Source organism: Petaurus breviceps, unplaced genomic scaffold (assembly GCF_028583685.1).
Source record: "Petaurus breviceps papuanus isolate PSGF00001 unplaced genomic scaffold, PetGlider_PUasm1.0 90424, whole genome shotgun sequence".
Lineage (NCBI taxonomy): Eukaryota > Metazoa > Chordata > Mammalia > Diprotodontia > Petauridae > Petaurus > Petaurus breviceps.
Genome location: NW_027187247.1, coordinates 1,746,330 through 1,764,108, shown reverse-complemented (window position 1 = coordinate 1,764,108; position 17,779 = coordinate 1,746,330). Strand labels below are relative to the sequence as shown.

Here is a 17,779-nt window from a genome sequence, read left to right as displayed (position 1 = left end):
TTTAAAGTACACCAATATGAACGTAAAAAAATCAAAACAAAACGTTAATAGACAATGTAATGGCCTCCATGCATGCATACCTCTGCTGAATAAGCCTATTATCACGTACGCAGAGAGAGGATAATTAAGAGATCTGAAAAGTCTTTTTGGGGAAGAATGGGCAGAAACCAAAGACAAAGTGTAAATTGAACACCAGGCCAGGAACCAGAGTTTTTCAAACACATCAAATCTCAGGAACTGAGGTAAGAAAAGAAGTCAGAGTGAGGATTTCATCAAGAAGAGGTCCTTACAGGAATCAGGAGGCTCACTGTCAGAAGCTTTAGTAATATGATTACTAAAGGCTCCCTACAATTAAGTCTCCTCTAATGTGGAGCTTTACTTTTCTTGCTGCATCAGTGAACCTGGTACCCAATATGAAGGTCTCTCAAGTTCAGTTTTTTGAGTGTGTTGTGGGAGAATATGGAAGTTGCTTTCTATGACCTCAAAAGTTTTGGATGTCCTCTGAATATCCTCAGCTTTCTTTTATTAGCTGTTATGGATTAGGGAGACAGCATACTGCAGTGGAAAGGGCACTGAACTCTACCAATGAATCACGGGACCCAAGTTAGAATCCCAGCTCTGCTACTTGTTACCTGTATAACCTTGGCAGAAGTCCCTTGGCTGAAGATTCCTCACATGTAAAATTAGATGATAAAACTAAATGACCTCTGAACTCCCTTCAGGTTCTATGACTATGATGCTGTGAATAAATTCATGAGTTTGTCTAAACATTTCTTGAACCCATTAATATTCTAGCTTGTAAAATTACACAATGTACTTTTGTTTCAAAGCTACACAAAAGAAGAATTTTATGCACAAATCTTAAATTTAATGGAAGAAAACAAAAAAATACTAAGTCCATCCATCTGTGAATAAGTTATTTCCATATTAATGGCACCAATATTCTAAACACATTAACTCAAAATACATGACTGAAGTAAAGGCAGCGCCTTACCTAGCTAATTTTACACTTGAGGTAAAACTATATAATTGAACTCTCTTCTCCTAATGTCTTGGTAAAAATTTGCATAACAGACTCATCAGCTTTTCACATCTAAGGTCAAATACATTCTTTGTCCTACCCCTTGGTATGACATTGAAGAGAGAAGCAAGGCAAAGCAGAGTAATTTGACATCATTCTTCCAGTTACTATCTGACTCTTTCTACTGCTGAAGAAAATATAAAGGTAAATTAAATTGTACTAACCTATGACAACAGCATCAAAACCAAAGTTATAGGTGAATATTTAAGTTTAAGACAAGCTAATGAAGAGATATAGATCCATAAAGCTAAATATTTGTTAAAAATCCTCTAATATTAAACAATCTAAATTAGTTATCTCTTCATGAATAAATATTTTTAAACTCTACTCTGCCAACAAGAATCAATTTTGTTCAATGTAGTGGCTCACAGCTTAAAGATACGACTTGGGAACCTATAAGAAAACATTTTGGATACACGATAATCTGTCCATGGAAGATAAGCACTTAATTAGTTTCCTGCTGGGGGAATGTTCTCATGCAGATACTGTAAGGCTAAGTCTGTCCACTTCATCTCTTGTTCTTTGACGGATTCTGTTGTGCCACCATTGTCTTGTTCTGGTTCAGGAAGTTCATTCTGAAAATGGGAAAGAAGAACTCAGTATGCCATGTTCCAAAGGAGCAAATATTTCATTAAATGAACGCCAGCGGTGAACCCAATAATCAACAAGCATTTATTAAGTGTCTACTATATGCTAGGCACTGAAGACACAAAGAAAAAGTGAACAAGTTCCTGCCCTCAAAGAATTCGCATTCTATGAGAAACACATCTACAAGTATATACAAAGTATACAACCAAAAGTAAAAACAAGGTCTCATGTGAGTAAAGAAACACTTGAGAATCATTACTAATCATTTTACTTTTTTTGCAGCTTTTAAGAGAAGTCCTTTTCTTTTTCTTGATGTAGCGTGTGTGTGTGTGTGTGTGTGTGTGTGTGTGTGTGTGTGTGTGAAGGGCAAAAAGCAATTTCCTAAGTCAGTGTTATTTTCATAGTTTTAAAGGATAATTATGTGTTAAAGATTTTTTTTGTCTAGTTAATGTCAGTGAAAATACTAATTTTATGTGAAAGTCAAATGTACTTGAAATTTTAAACACTACTAACTATACCCTACTAAAAACCCTCTTTAGATCCTGGATTGTAAGAAGTTATGTTAATAAGTATACATTCTGATAGGTACTTCCAAGTAGGGAAGGTTGTAGGTACAGAGATGGTAACTAACACTCTGTGTATTTTGTCAGGTGAGGTCTTGTACATTTAAGTTGAGAGTTGTTCATTACAAGAAAGTTGGACATTAAATGAGGAACATTTCTTTTAGACCTAGTGACTCATGAAGTCAGTTATAGTACGGAGAAGCTGTGACTTGCTGAGTGAAGGAGGTGGAAGAATTCACAACTATGAAATGATGGATTTTGGATGTACTACTAAACTCTAATAAAGGCAGACAAGCTTAGCTCAAAGAAAAGATTAACACCAACAGAAGTATAAAGCAAATACATCCATAAATCATGGGTAGAAAATATCTGATTCATTGGTCCCAATCTGCTCTTGGACTGATTTCAATTATCCTAAGTATTCTAAAATTCTGGGTACACATGTGAAAGTTTCTGATAGATTGAGGTCCTTATCCTACACAAGAGATGTCTTTCCCTTGTTTCAAGGGTTAGGCAAAAATGTTATTTTGAAGTAGGGTTTTCAAACTTTTTCTTTTTGGTCCTCAGTCCCTTTCTCTCTCTTTTGACCCTTAATTCAATTAAAGTATATCTCTTGGTTATTTATTGCAGTTAGTGAATAGTTTCATATTTTCTGTTCTTTATTTTTAAAAGTACATAACCTGAATATTGTATAGTTCTTTCAAAAACAGTTACGACTGTTTTTATTTGCATATTACCCTTGACTATTTCCCCTTACCATCCTTCCATCTCTTAACAGAAAAAATATTTTTCCACCTCTTTTCTAATTTCTTCTCCTGTTTCAGTAGGTCCTCACAATATACAGAGGATCTATCATAAGTCTTTATTAAAGTAAAAAATAATAGAATTACAGTCTCTTGAAAAGTTGGAAGCAATCTTAGAAATTACTTAGTTTGGAAGTATGAAGTACCCCTATATCTTTACCAAGTGGTTATCCAGGCTCAGCCTATAAAGTGTGTTATCATTTATTAAATTTTAACTCAGTAAAAAACAAACACAGGACTAAGCATAAACATCTTGTAAAGTAAACAAGCAGGTAAGTTTGTTAAGAAGTTTTTTTCCAGGAAATTGGTGGGTGTGGAAAAGAGAACAGAGATCTCTCAGAAAGTCTTGGAAAGGTCTAGCATCAAAGTATAGAGCTTTACAAAGAGAGTAACTGAATGACAGATAAAAGAGGAAAAAGAGAATATTATTTAGTTGTTCTAAGATATGTTCTCAGTTCTTTTTTATTTTTTTTCCCATTGATTTTGGTGGTTCTGACAATTATTCCTGAGCTTCAGGAGACCTGTCACTAACTAGTTTTATGAGCGTAAGCAAATTACTTAACCTCTCTATGCCTTGGCTGATTGCTTTGAAAGGACTGGAAGAAATGATTTCTTATCCCCTCTGTATTTTCACTACCTGTGGTTGAGGCCCTTATTACTATAAGCCTAGATCAGCTGTGCCAAACTCAAACAGAAACAGAGCCACTAAACTCTTAAGGATCCCTGTGGCTGCATACTGATTAGAAAACCACATGTTAATAATACTTTTGTTCTATTCTATTTTTATTTATTTTAAAAATATTTTCCAGGGGGCAGCTAGGTGACGAAGTGAATAGAGCACCAGCCCTGGAGTCAGGAGGACCCGAGTTCAAATCCAGCCTCAGACACTTGACACACTTACTAACCAAGTAACTTTGGTCAAGTCTCGTAACCCCAATTGCCCTCCAAAAAGAAAAAAAAAATTCCCAATTACATTTTAATCTAGTTCAGGCCCACTAAGAAAGTATGTTTGATAACTCTGGTCTAGGCAAAGTACTCCCATGCTGTGTGTCATGTGCCCTTACTTCTCTCTGCTTTTACTCAGTTTGTTACCATTTCTTTGTCTTTATACCTATCTGGTCCTTAACTCTTTTCTAGTTTCTCCTAATAGCCAATATACTGCTTACAATGGTATACCCACCCATTCCCTCATTCATAGCATGTTACCTACCAGTGGTATTGCAACATCTTCATAGGGTAACTTATCTTCTCTCCAAGCATCATCAATCAAATCCAGAATTCTTCCATCCCTCTGTACCTCACTGTCCATTCTTTTGTGATTTTGATTTTCTTAGACCAACGGCCTACAAGTTATTAGTTCAGAAACTTGGTGGTTAATGAAATTTTTAAAAAAACACACAACCAGTTAAATTTTCTGAATTAGTCCACACGTACTTTTAATTGCTTTGTGTTTGTGGACTGAGCTCAAAATAAACATAAATGGATGACAGCAGGCTAATAAGTTTTTGATTCTTATTTGAAAGGTTTTTACTAGAACAAAGTAAAAGGATCCTTTTTCAGTGTGTACACCCAGATCAATGAAACCATGAATTCTTCAACTTTTTCTTAGTATTCATCTAAATTCTTGTATCCAACATTCTATTTTTATTTTCTTCAAGGTGCCTGCTGCCCTCTTTTTTTGTCATCTACTATTCCTCTTATCAGAATACTTAAATTATAAGTCACTTCTGATTAACCTGTTCTTTTTAGTTGCTACATAGATTATAAGCTCCTTGAGGGTAGGGACCACTGATTTTCATCTCTGTATCCCTGACTGTCTGGCAGAGTAATTCTAGCAGAAAGTAGTGAAAAAATGTTTGAATTGTAATCATATGTGGCTATTGAACTCATATCCTTGAAGCCTCAATTAGACCAGAAGTTCATTTAGAGCAGAGGCTGACTTAACAGTTTTGTCATCCCTGAAGAAGCAGCACAGTTGAGATTTGCAGATTTTAGAACATTTTTACAAACTTTCAGAAATTTACAAACTCTGCTAATTTTTAGATTAACGGAGTGCATGGCACAGAATACGAAATCAAGTGACAGAAGACACACACACATTCATCTAACTGCCCAATTCCCTTAACTTGAGGAGCCAATTTTGAGGTCTGCTCCATCTCGGCCCTGACCTCTCTCTACCCTTCACCTTAACAAAACGTGCTGTGCCTTAAGTCCTCGGCTCGTCTCCCAGGAAAAGGGTGCGATCAACAATCCCAGTAAAGTGTTTAGAGCAGTGGAGTAGTTTGATGTACCGTCTCTTCAGCAATATGCCTGCATTTTAACTGAAGTGTCGCCGGGCTCGGAGCAGAGCGGCTTCAGGCCCCAGAGCAGGCTCTTAGAGGCTATTCGTCAAATCATCCTGGAGGCGTGGCCCTACCGCACCTAGGCGTGAGGCCGACCCCTACCTCGTGCGGCAGGCAGTTGTCGCTTCGGACTTTGGGACCAGCGGGCACAGAAGACAAAGGGGAGGGAGGGGACGGTGTGGAAGAAAAGAGCCGAGACTGGCGCTCTCAACACAAAGGGAGCCGGAAGGTACGCTAGCACAACGGCAGAAGAAAGACAACCACACAGCCTTGAAAGGAACGAGGAGGGGATGCGCACGCGCATGTTTCTAGTCTCGCGCTCGGCACTCCCGCGATCATCGCGCCGGCGTGATGAGCGGGCCTCCGCCCAAGCGCTTGTTCCGCCTTCTACAGCTGCGCCTTTTGCTCCTCCACTAGTCAATTTGCCGGGGTCACGTGATCCAAAAAACCCTTCCCTCCCTCCGTTTAAGCCCAATGGATGACCGTACTCGGCTGAATCCATTTGAGCGCCTTAGGATAGGGGGGAGGATGAGGTTGGTTCAATTCATTAAGGGAGAAAAAAATTTTTTTAAGTGGGGAAGGGGCGGAGGGAGGTGAGTTCGAGCGAGGAGGCGGCGCAGAAACGTCGGCGGCGCGCGCGGCTGGGGAGAGGTAACGGTGGGAGAACGAGAAAGGGGCGGGGGCGGACGCTGCAGCGGCAGCGCCCCTTGGCGGCGGCGGCTGTGGACGGCTGGCTGGACCGGCCTACTCGGCGTGCGTGGCTGCGGGGCTGGGGCCACTGAGCTGCGCCGACACGCTGCTCCTTAGTCCGCAGGCGCGGGGTCGCGGCTGCGGACTTCTTCCCGGCGTCCTCTTCGCCTCGCTTCGCGCCGCGTTCCCCCGGCCGATGTGGGAACTGGCAGGACCATGGCTCCGCCGGGCGCGTCGGCCAAACCCGGAGTCAGGTGCCCGCTTCCCTTCCTCGGGACCGAGGGCGAGGGCTGGCGGCCGGGCCGCAATTCTTTCACCCGCCTCGGGCCCTGCCTGAAGTGGATTCCTGGGGCTGCGGGGGGAGGAGGAGGCGGTGATCGGGGACCATGTGCCCCCGGCTGAGCGGCGGGCGATTCAAAAGGAGTGCGCCTTTGGTCGGAGCGATCTAGGCGGAGATCGGCCTCCTCCCCCGGCTCCCGAGAGGGTCGGACCGAGCACTTCGGAGACCGAGGTCCAGGGTCCAGTTCGGTTCAGACATTAAAGCACCACCTAAGTGAGAGCTCCGTGCCAGGCGCTGGAGATTAAAAAAAAAAAAAAACTGGGCAAAAACTCAGATTTCCGGAGCCTTTCATCCTGCAGGGTGGTCAGTTTGCTCCCTGTTTAGATCTGTCACAGTGGGCAAGCCACTTTGTATTGTCTGAAGATCTGTTATTTAATCCTCTTCAGATCCCTGGGAGACCTCAGTTAAAGTGAGGATTTCTTGCTAAAGAGATAGTACATAAAGCTATTTGACCTCTCGATATATATACTGTATTGTGACATTATTGATCAGACACTTTCCAAGGTCCTTTCCAACCCTAAATACCAAAACCATGGGTATTTATTTTGACCACAGGCGGTCTTGAGGCTGAAGATTCCCCACCTCTGGTCTAGACTAACCAACCATCTCTTTTTATGGAGGAACCTGAACCCTATGGCCTATTCCCCAGAATTTCTTTAGAAAAACGTAGTCATTTTTATTGCGAGATGACACCTTATCCCATGTTTTTCCTAGTTCTGGTAATAGGGTGAACATTTTCAGTTGTATAAGGAATAGAGGTTCTCAATCTGAAGGATTTCATGGTTAGATTTTGGAGAGTCTAGAAACTTGAATGAGAAAAAAATTTTTTTTTAGAATTTTTGCTAAGCATCCTATAAATTGAAATTTAGCATTTCTGTCTATTACAAATGTAGGTAATAAACCACAGTAGCATTAGCAGTACTTGTGACTTTTATCACCAATAGAAATAACAGATATTTTTATTCCATATTATAGTCATTGCAGATGCTTTGGAATATTATTTCTGCCTACCACTTCTTTGACCTTACTGTGGGTTTCAAGGGCTTGTTATAGTCTTTCCTGTCTGTGGGCACTGGTGAGAGATAGCTGGTGAACCACTGAGGTCCATTGGTTTCACCAGATTGCCAAAGGGATCCATGACACAAAAAAGTTTATTAACTCCTGCAGTTACCTGAAATAATTTTCTTTGAAGTTTAACACTTCCACTGCCACCCACCCCCATTGACAAAGGGACAATTTAGTGAAAGTTTTTTTTTCTGTATTAAAAGTGGTCTATTAGAATAGGAACACCTGTATCTTTATAGGACCTTGCACACACTCATTTTAAGTGGTAATTTATCTAGGTTATTGATGATCCTAAGTGCTCTACAGAATTTGGGTTTGCCTGAATGTTATTTGGGAAGACACAATGATATAGGTATTAAGTTGATACTAAAATTGTTACATCCACATATATGAAAATTATAAGTAAATAAATTAAGGCATTATGCTTTTTTAACTTGGCTAATAGTGACCTCATCAGGTCAGTTTTGTGCCTAAATTCAAAAGGATTGCTATTTTATTAATCATTTCTTCTGTTTCTTTGACCTCCTTAGATTTTGGTCATTTTACTGTTTGCCATCGAGGCAGCTTGGCTAATGGATGAAATGCTAGACTTGGAGTCAAGAACATCTGGGCTTGAATCCCACCTCTGACACTAGCGGTGTAACTTTGAACAACTCATTGTACTATTCTGAATATCAGTTTTCTACTTTGTTAAATGTGTTGATATCTGTAGATCATAACTAGCACCTAATTCCTGTAGTGTGTAAATAAACCTTATTTAGGAAGCAGCTTGTAGTCAGGAATTCAAACTCTACTTCACACCACCTGTGTGATCTTGTGTCTTAGAATTTGTATGTATCCTGTGCAAAGAATTCTTAACTTTATGTAGTTCTTATGAGAAGAGAAAATAAAGTCTCACATGGGTGTAATTTAGTTGTATACCTTTTTCCATGCCTACCTTGATGTTTGGAATACACTCCATCCTTTTCTATGCCACATAGAATCCATAGCTTCCTTCAAAGTACAGATTGGGTAGCATATAATAAATGAACTAGGTCATTCTTACATAATTTGTTCAGCCATTCCTATTCCTCAGTTAATGGACACCTCCTTGGAGTTCATTTTGCTTTGTTTCCTTCCTAATTCTTAACACCCCTCCCCCTTTCCCTCCCATACTACAAGAATTTTCTCCTGTTTTTGTTTTATTTAAAAATTTTTTTTTCAGTCAGCAAAAATCTGACTTTTCTCTCCATCCCTTACCATTAAAAACAAAAGAATAATAAAACATTTTACAAACATGTGTAGTCCAGCAAACAAATTTCCACACTGGCCATCTCCCACACATGTGCGCCCAAGCACACACACACACACACACACACATTATTAATCCTCTGGGATTATGGTGGTCATTATACCGATCAGAGACCCTAATTCTTTCAAAGTTGTTTGTCTTTACTATATTGTTGTCATTTGTTTTTCTGCGTCTGTTCACTTCACTCAATATTAGTTTATACAAGTCTTCCCAGGTATCTCTGAAATGATCCCTTTCACAATTTTTTATAGCACACTAGTATTCCACTGCATTTATGTACATAAGTTGTTCAACCATTGGGCACTCCCTCAGATTCTCATTCTTTGCCACCTCAAAAAGAATTAGAAATACTTGCGTACATCCTTAGAGTTTATTTTGCTTCTAATTCTCCCCTACTCCTTTCCCCTCTCTTCCCATTGATTAAAATGTATTTCTTTATTCGATGTTTGTGTGTATTTGTATCCTTCTTGTCTATGATTAGTTCAAAGAGTAAGGTTCAGGTATAAGCTATTCACTCTACTCCCTCCTTCCTTGCATAGATGTCTGTTTGCATACCCTGATTATGAGATAATTTCCCTCAGTTTTCCTTTCCTTTTTTCTTCCCCATTCCCTCCCATTATATTTCTCTGTTTTGCTTTTCATTCTTAAGATCATTAAGACAGAATACACCCAGGCCTTGTCTAATTACACTCCATTGCCTGATGATGATAGGGTTTATAGGGGCCACATATATCACCTCATATTTGAATGTAGGTAGTTTATCCTTATGTAGTCCCTTATGATCGTTCATTTGGGTTTACCTCTTAATGTTTCTCTTAACTCCTGTGTTTGAACTCAGTTTTTGTCTTTTCATCAGGAATGTTTAGAATTCCTTTATTTAATTAAGGGTTCACCCACCCCCCACTACTCAGTTTTGCTGGGGAAGTTATTCTTGGCTATAAACCTTTGCTTTCTGGAGTAACCATATTCCAAGCTTTCCTATCCTTTATAATGGTGGCTACTAAATTCTGCGTGATCCTGACTGTGGCCCCTCAGTACCTGAATTATTTTTCTCTAACTGCTTTCAGTATTTTTTCTCTTGATTTGGAAACTCTAGATTTTGGCTATCCTTGGAGTTTTCATTTTGAAGTTTTGGGAAGTAACAGGTGGATTCTTTTTATTTCCACTCTTCCCCCTGGTTCTAAGAGATCTGAGCAGGCTTTCTTTTAAGATTTCTTGAAATGTGGTTTCTTGGCCCTTTTTTTGGTCATGGCTTCTAGGTAATCCATTGATTCTTAATTTTTTTCCCTTCCATCAGTTTTCTAGGTTGATAATTTATGCTATGACATACTTTATATATTCCTTTATCTTTTTTTTTTTCAGTCTTTTGACTTTGTTTCAGTATTTCTTACTGTTTTATGGAGTCATTGGCTTCTATTTGATCCATTCAAATTTTCAGGAAGTTTTGTTGCTAGGGCAATGTTTTATGCCTCTTGTGTCAAGCTATTAATTCCTTTTCCAAGTCTTTCTTTCATAGTTCTCATTTATTTTTCATTTTTCCCCTTGAGGCTATCATTTCATCTCTTCCAGGAGTTTATGTTGAGTTTGTGTCCAAGCTATGTTTTTCTTGGAGACTTTGCTTGTAGAGGTTTTGGAGTCGTTCTGTTCTAGTTTTGTGTCTTGAGCATTCTTGTTTCCCAAATAGTTTTTATGGACTTAAAAAAAATTACTCATTCTTCCAGTCTACTTCCTGACTTGAGACTTGATGTCAGGTCCTCTTCTTGCAACAGTGTACAACCTTCACACCCCCCCCTCCCCCAGCCACACACACAGTATTCCACATGGTCAAACCCTCATGACCCTAGTGTCCATAGACACTGTCTGTCTACCTATGTTGTCCTGGGCTGACAGAATGACTCACTAACATCTTGAATTTCCCTGTCATGATTCAGTCTGGTGTGTTTGGAAGAGATTTGAGAGGGAGCCAACGACCCTTCCTGTTCTTCTGCCATCTTGGCTCTAACTTCTCTATTCTTTCCCTCTCTATGTTACTTGTATACTTTGTAAATACTTCTTGTTTCCTTAGCTATGTATATTGTATCCCCACAGTAGAATGTAAACTTCTCGAGGATTGGGATAGTTTCTTTTTTTTTTTTTTTGTCTTTGTATCTCCTGTGCCTCCTGAATTTGTTAGGAAGATGGGTTGTGTGTGAGCAGGGTAGTTAGTTGAGATTGCTGGAGGAATAAAGGATGTAGATAGTAGGATCAAGAAACCTAGTAGACACAAGTAAGCTAACACATACCTCCCTCCCCTTTAATTTTTTTCACCTAGTCTTGCCTGAGGGGTATTGGCTGAGGTTGTTTTGAAGACCCTCTCTCTAGATAGTATTATGTCTCTAGAATTTTTTCACTTTATAACATGTATCAGAATTGTTGAGGCAGATTTTAAGTGGGCAAGAAACAAATCTTTTCTAGAGAAACATGTATATGTAATGTATCTGTTTAAGCTTCTGACTGTGCTATATATTCTATGTATACTAGTGGCAGTTGAGGGAGGACAGTAGTTACGTTTTTCAGCTCCTATGCTTAACAGGCTGTTTGAGGCTGAACACACAAATCATTCTTTTGAAGCAGGGACCACTTGTAAAAATCTAGGAACATTTTTTAATTCTAGAAATAGAAATTTTCCAAAAATTTAATTTCTCTTAAGGGAATGCACCACTGCCATCTAGTGGTTGTGTTATTTGCTTTTGGTTTGTGCTCTGCATTTTCAGGGAAAGGTCTTCTAGTCCATGCCCCTCATTTTCAGCTGAGAAAACTGAGGCCCAGAAAGGCTAAATGACTTACCAAGGACTTACTGTTCTGACTTATTGACTGATTTTTTTTTTATTGTAGGATCATTGATTTTTTTTTCCAGTTGGAAGAGACCTTAAAGATAATCAGACCCCCTCATTTTACAGATGTGCAAAAACTAATGCACAAGGAAGAGAAGTGACTTTCCAGGAACATAAAATAGTTATGTTAAAGCCAGAATTTAAACCTTCGTTCTCTGACTACAGATGCAGTATGGGCAGTTATCTCGAACTGTGAATGGATAAAGCACTGGATTTGGATTCAGGAAGACCTGAGTTCAAATTTGTCGTTTAATACTAGCTGTCCCTCCAGACAAGTTGCTTAACCTCCATTTGCCTCAGTTTCCTCAGCTGTAAAATGGGGGATTATAACATCACATGCCTCGTGGGTTTGTGAGGTCAAAATGAAATAATATTTGTAAAGTGCTTAGCAGAGTGACTGGCACATAGTAAGCATGATAAATGCTTGTTCCCTTCCCCTTTCCCTTTACTGTACTACTTACTATACCATGAAATTCCCAAAAGGGACATTAGTTGTTTGTTTTTTAAGTTCACAATAATAATAGCTTGAAATACAAAGATCGTTAGTGTTTCCCTGCAGAATAATTTTAGTGGTTTTAAGGGTAAAATGAATTTGTGAAAGAAGCAATTTTAATAATTTTTATAACTGAAATAACTTTTTCCTCCAAAGGTTTTGTTTCATTAAAAAAAATGAAAACCAACAACTCTTGCTTCACTTTTTCTGGTTATTCATATAGTCCTTGTAAAAAATCACAGAGGGATTTTTTTGGTTTGATTCTCCACTTGCAGTTATCATGGGGTTACTTTCTACTAGGCTTGGCTTTTTGGCATTTCTGGATCTATTTAATTCTTTAAAATTATTTGTATCTTCTGCTTGCTCATGTCTCCAGTACTCCAGTATTCATCTCTGAATTGGTACTTTGTGCAAGGTTCTGCCTCTACTTTGCTCCTGGGTGATTGGCCTAGCTTGATCTCAGCATGATTACATGAGTTCCTTTACTGACCTCTGTCTGCCTCAAGGGTTAAGCCTCCTGGATCAGAGTGCTCTTTATTGCATTTCATGACAGAATGCTAAGGACTTGGGCCTTGGGTAAGGTGATGTGAGCACTATCATGCTTACACTGTTCACTACTACTCCCAGTGGCTTCCGAAGTCCCCGTTTCTGGTTTCTAACTACCCTGGAACTTTTTGGGTGAACCCTTGGCTCTCACTGTCTTTCAGTCTATAAAAATCTCTGGTCACACAGGAAAGTTCCTCTCTGGATTGCATCTGCTGGTGCTGGCTTAGCTAGCAACCTCCTTTCCTATTGCCCAGGGGTTCCTGGACAATATTTTGTATAGTTCTTGGATTGGTAAAGTCACTTGCTATGATTTCTCATTGAATTTCTTTTTTTTTTTTTTTTTTGTAAGGGGAAAGGTAGGGCAATTGGGGTTAAGTGACTTGCCCAAGGGTCACACAGCTAGTTTTTTGTGTTAAGTGTCTGAGGCCAAATTTGAACTTGGGTCCTCCTGAGTCCACGGCTGGTGCTCTATTCACTGCGCCACCTAGCCGCCCCCCTCTCATTGAATTTCTTGATCATTATTTGGTTCTGATAAGATTTTTAGGCTTTTGTTGGAGTATGTATGAGGGAGCAAGCTGCCTCTCTCTGTACAGGCAGCTAAGCTTCTCTGAAAATCTTTTTTTCATTGATTTAACAACCATATATTATGGACTTATTTAGGCCCAGCCAGAAGTTAAAGTCAGACTATTCTTTTTTTTGGCTTTGTATATCCAGCACTTAGCACATAGTAGGTAATAAGAGTGCTCAAAATCAAAGCTGTTATCTGTCTCTAAATTCTTACCAAGAAATGTCACACTTCTGCTCACATTCTTAAACTGGCCATTAACAATTTGAATATGGAAAAGAATGCCATTTTATGACCTGTGTTTATTTCTCTTCCCAGCTACCAAAACAGAGGTGATTTGGTCATGGAGGCTCTTTTGGAAGGAATACAGAGTCGGGGACAAGGAGGGTAAGTAAAGTTTTTTTGGTTTTTGCTTTTAAATAAATAATAAATAATTTCCAATGCCCATGTTTGTCTTAGCACTGATACTTGACTGTTCCTTTGCTCATCCTGAACTTTAAACAATTTATGTTGTGATTATAAAAAATGATAGCACTCTGTATTAAGATAATTAATATAATTCTGGAAATGTAGAATGTGATGTTTGTAGACAATGTTATATTTTAAGAGTTTTTCTTCTTAACTAGAAGGTAAACATTTTCCTCAATGAAAATTTTTGCCTTGTACTATTCACATGAAAAATTAGATAGATTTTCTCTGGGCTTCAAGTCTCAACAGTTCAAACTTCTTGGCTTGTTTTTTATTGCCAACCTTCAGTAATTCAGAATTCTCTTGTTAGCAGTTATCCAGTCCCTACCTTTTTTCTTCTTTGCTTTGTCTTCTTTTGGCAATTTTAGTGCTCAGTAATTTTTTATTTCATAGATTTTCAGTTAGAAGAGACCTCAGAGGTAATAGAAAAATAATAGAAAGATGTGGCAAAGGTAGAATCAATAATACTTGAGAACAGATTAGATGTAGGGGATTAGAGAGGGTGAGCTGTTGAGGTTGACACCTAGAATGTGAATCTGGGTGACTGGGAGAATGGTGGTGCCCTTTATAGTAACAGGAATGTTAGAAGGTGGGGGGGTGGGCTTTAGGGAGAGCTAAAGTGAGATTAGTTTTAGGCATGTTGAGTTTAAGATGTGTATCTTGAGGTCAAGATGTCTAAAGAGGCAATTGGAGATTTGAGAGTGTAGATCAGGAGAGAGAATAGGACTGGATAATTAGATCTGAGAATCATCTGCATAGAGATGATAATTTAATCCATGGGAGTTGATGAACCAAATGAAGTAATATGAAGAGAGAAGGGCAGAGAACCCAGGACAGAATTTTGGGGGAATACCTGTGATTCATGGGTATGACCTGAATGAAAATCCAGCAAAGGAAACAGAGGAATGATGATACAGTAAAGAGAAAGGGACAGTGTCACCAAGACCTACAGAGGAGAGAGTATCAAGAGGAAGAGGGGATCAACAACGTCAGGCTACAGAGAAGTCAGGATGATGAGGAATGAGAAAAGGCCAATTAGATTTGGTAGTTAAGAAGAGATTATTGTTATCTTTGGAAGAGTAGTTTAAGTTGAATAATGCAGAGAGTTAAGAGAATGAGAGGAAAGGAAGTAGAAGTACCTATTGTAGATGGCTTTCTAAAGGAATTTAGCCATGAAAAGGAAGAAGGGTATAGAATGGTAGTGAGAATGGATAAGAGTTTCTGAGGATGGGGGAGATATAGATGTGTTTGTATGGGACAGGGAAACAGCTAATAGATGGGGAGATTAGTGAGAATGGGAATGATAGGGGGGTAATCTATTGGAGAAGATAAGATGGAATGGAATCAAGTGTGTATATAGGAGGGTATTCCTTTGCAAAGAGAAGGAGTTCCTCTTCTTGTTAGATAAGAGTGAAGGAGAATATAGTAGCAGAAAGCATACAAATAAGATGAGATGAAGAGGAGGGGAGAAGATTGAGCCTCAAGGTTTTCATCTGAGAAGATGGGGAATGGGACACCCTGGGAAGTCTGAGGAGGAATGAGAAGGTTTGGGAAAGCTTCTGTGGTGAATAGAAGTGAATTGATTAAAGGGATGTGAGAGGACTGCCTGGCCAGTTGAGATTATGGGACAGATAATATATATTTGTAGTGGACCCAGTCAGGAAATTTATGATTTTTCTTAATCTTTGTTCAGCAGCATGTGAATAGCTGCAAAAACAGTGAATGGTAGGAGTAATTTCAGGCTGAGGCTTGGCAGGGCAAGATTGGTTATACAATAAAGGAACCATGGACTTGAGGGAAGAAGATAATGTAGAGTTAAATTTGTTAATTGGGATGGAGAAGGGAGAGTGTAGAACTCTAAGAGTGATGGTTAAGTGAGAATGTAGAACTCTAGGAGTGATGGATTGGGAAAGAATTAAGGAGTGGAGAGTTTAGAAGTCATGATAAAGATAAAAAACAGCATTGGAGTTAAAAGGGAAAGGTAGAATGATAAAAGATTATGATTAAATAAAGGAATTTTAGAGCTTATGAATGTGTAGGTGGAACACAAGTCAAAAATATGACCATCCCTGTACAGCTAAAATGATGTGGATGAATAAGTCATAGGAAATGAGTAAGTTGGGGAACTGGGAAGTTAGGGTATCTTAAGGAGTATCAATATGTATGTGAAAATCCCTTAGTATGAGGGCAGGAGTTATAGAGGAGAGAGAGGCTGTGAGGGAGGCACTGAGTTTATTAAGAAAGTAAGGAAAGTATTCTGGTAGATAACAGCTATCATAATCTTGATCAGGTGATTAAATATGGATTGAATGAACCTCAAAGGAGGAGACATTATTGAGAGATTACTGAGTAGAGGGAGAATCTGGAATTGGGGATGGAAGATCAGGAAGTAGTCTGACTTCCCCCACTATGAATCCTGAGTCTGATGGTAGTTGAGGAGAGGGAAGAATGAGTGGAAATGCAACAACGCTGGAAAGAAAGCTAGGAAATCTGTATCATTAGAGCAAGCTAGGTCTCTGTGACTGTAAGAAGACAAAAGAAGTGGGAAAGGAAAAGGTTGAGGATGAAGGCAAGTTTGTTACTTGAGGACTAGGCATTCCAGAGAACTTAAGAGGATGTAGTAGGGAGATATTAAGTGGGATGTGGTATGGGGAGAGGGGGTTGAGAGGGCTGTGGGAACAAAGGAACAGGTAGTGGGGGATTGGCAGCCAGTATGGAGCTGTAGCAGGCTGGTGGTGCAGATAAATGACTGACCCAGGGGAGGACACTGCTTTTGCCTAAACATTGGTGGGATTTCTCCTTAAACCCTAATGGGGGAGTTTGATAGTTTCAGTCTCTTAGAAAGATTGTCAAGCACCCCTTTGCTTCCTCCTTTGCCCTTTTGATCAAAATGCATTAAGTATCTGCTCCCAAATTTTTTGGAGCTTTTAGTGGTAAATGGTAACTCTACTTCTCTTGCTTTCATAGATGACACTGGTGCTTATTGAGCCATAAATTGTTAGCATTGAAAGGGCCCTTAGAAGTCCCCTTTATCTCTAGTCTAATTACCTCATTTTATGGACAGAGAAACTCTGGCAAAGGTAGAATGATCTGCCTCAGGTTGCCTAAGTTATCAAGGGCAGACTGGGACCTAGAACCAGAGAAACTTTCTGGTCCATTTTTTTGCCCTGCACCATGTTTCTGCAAACACTCTATAGGATGTGTGTGTGTGTGTGTGTGTGTGTAAATATAGATAGATGGATTTATATATATATATATATATATCCTCTACAGAAGCAATAATGTCTAACACTTCTTGAACATGGAAGTAAATCATATTTCAAGTGAAAATTCAATAATATGGAATTTCAGTGTCTTCTGAAAGAATCATAGTTGGTTTAAATGAAGCTTAAGGATGAATACAATACTTAAAATGGTTTTTCTCACTTATATGTTGTCTCCTCTAAGTTTCTTGACTTTTGTTTAATAAGGAATATGATATTTATGCTAGACTGGGTTCATTTTACAAGTTTTCTGAAATGATATTAACCAGATGTCTGTCAATATTTCAGTTATCTATTTCTTTAAGGTTTTATTCTACTAGTCAGATTTGCGTGATGCCATAGTGATGCCATGCATGTATTTACATAGATTTGTCTATTGAAGAAATATAAGAATGCAGTTTCATTAAAGACATAGTTCTGTGTTGTCATCTATAGGTGGCCAAGCCTGAAAAGTAAGAGGGGTCAGAAACTTGGCTGTTTTGAGTTTGCTTGTTTTTGTAATACTGCTTTCCTGTGTCTTGCCCTTTAATTATCTTATCACTTCTTTTCTGAATCTTTTTCCTCATTGAATATTATTTGTCCTCCTGCTCAAGCAATTAACTCACAACACTGTATGTCCCATTCCTGGCTCATCCCCACCTGAATTTCTTAACTATTAATGTTCCCAAGGTTTTGTCCTGTGTCCGTTATTCTTTCTCCCTCTATACTCTTGGTAATTTCATTGGCTCCCAGGGGCTTAAATTTTATGTCTGTGCAGATATCTCACACACAAACACACACACACATGCATGCACATTTGTCTATCCCA

General features: G+C 39.0%; 2 protein-coding genes across 12 annotated transcripts in view; one reads left to right on the top strand and one right to left on the bottom strand.

Annotated features, from left to right (window-relative positions):
* Positions 1-846: 846 nt before the first annotated feature.
* On the bottom strand, positions 847-5,689 carry ANAPC13 (anaphase promoting complex subunit 13). Of its 5 annotated transcripts, none has more exons than XM_069108707.1 (3): positions 4,470-5,689; positions 4,246-4,378; positions 847-1,656 (listed from the first exon to the last, which is right to left on the bottom strand). In XM_069108707.1, the coding sequence occupies exons 2-3, from the start codon at positions 4,342-4,344 to the stop codon at positions 1,531-1,533; spliced, it is 225 nt and encodes a 74-aa protein (XP_068964808.1). In that variant the 5' UTR covers positions 4,345-4,378; positions 4,470-5,689; the 3' UTR covers positions 847-1,530. The 5 variants fall into 5 exon arrangements, with proteins under 5 accessions (XP_068964808.1, XP_068964810.1, XP_068964811.1 ...); XM_069108709.1 differs by having other exon boundaries at positions 5,241-5,689; XM_069108710.1 differs by having other exon boundaries at positions 5,327-5,688.
* A 39-nt stretch (positions 5,690-5,728) lies between these two features.
* Positions 5,729-17,779, top strand: part of CEP63 (centrosomal protein 63) — a 55,840-nt gene continuing 43,789 nt past the window's right edge. For 4 of the 7 annotated variants that reach the window (XM_069108702.1, XM_069108701.1, XM_069108704.1 and 1 more), the window contains exons 1-2: positions 5,788-5,910; positions 13,559-13,627. In XM_069108702.1, coding sequence (XP_068964803.1) covers positions 5,852-5,910; positions 13,559-13,627 — 128 coding nt within the window. In that variant the 5' untranslated portion in view covers positions 5,788-5,851. Of the gene's footprint in view, positions 6,029-6,061; positions 6,322-13,558; positions 13,628-17,779 lie in introns of those variants that run through there. The other 3 variants (XM_069108705.1, XM_069108700.1, XM_069108703.1) reach the window with 3 other exon arrangements.

Bases quoted from the DNA above. Each gene is read 5' to 3' on its own strand.
- ANAPC13 (XM_069108707.1), bottom strand. From the start codon at position 4,344: ATGGACAGTGAGGTACAGAGGGATGGAAGAATTCTGGATTTGATTGAT. The intron at 1,657-4,245 runs GTAGGTAACATG...TCCCATTTTCAG, and splicing joins AAGATGTTGCAATACCACTG to AATGAACTTCCTGAACCAGA.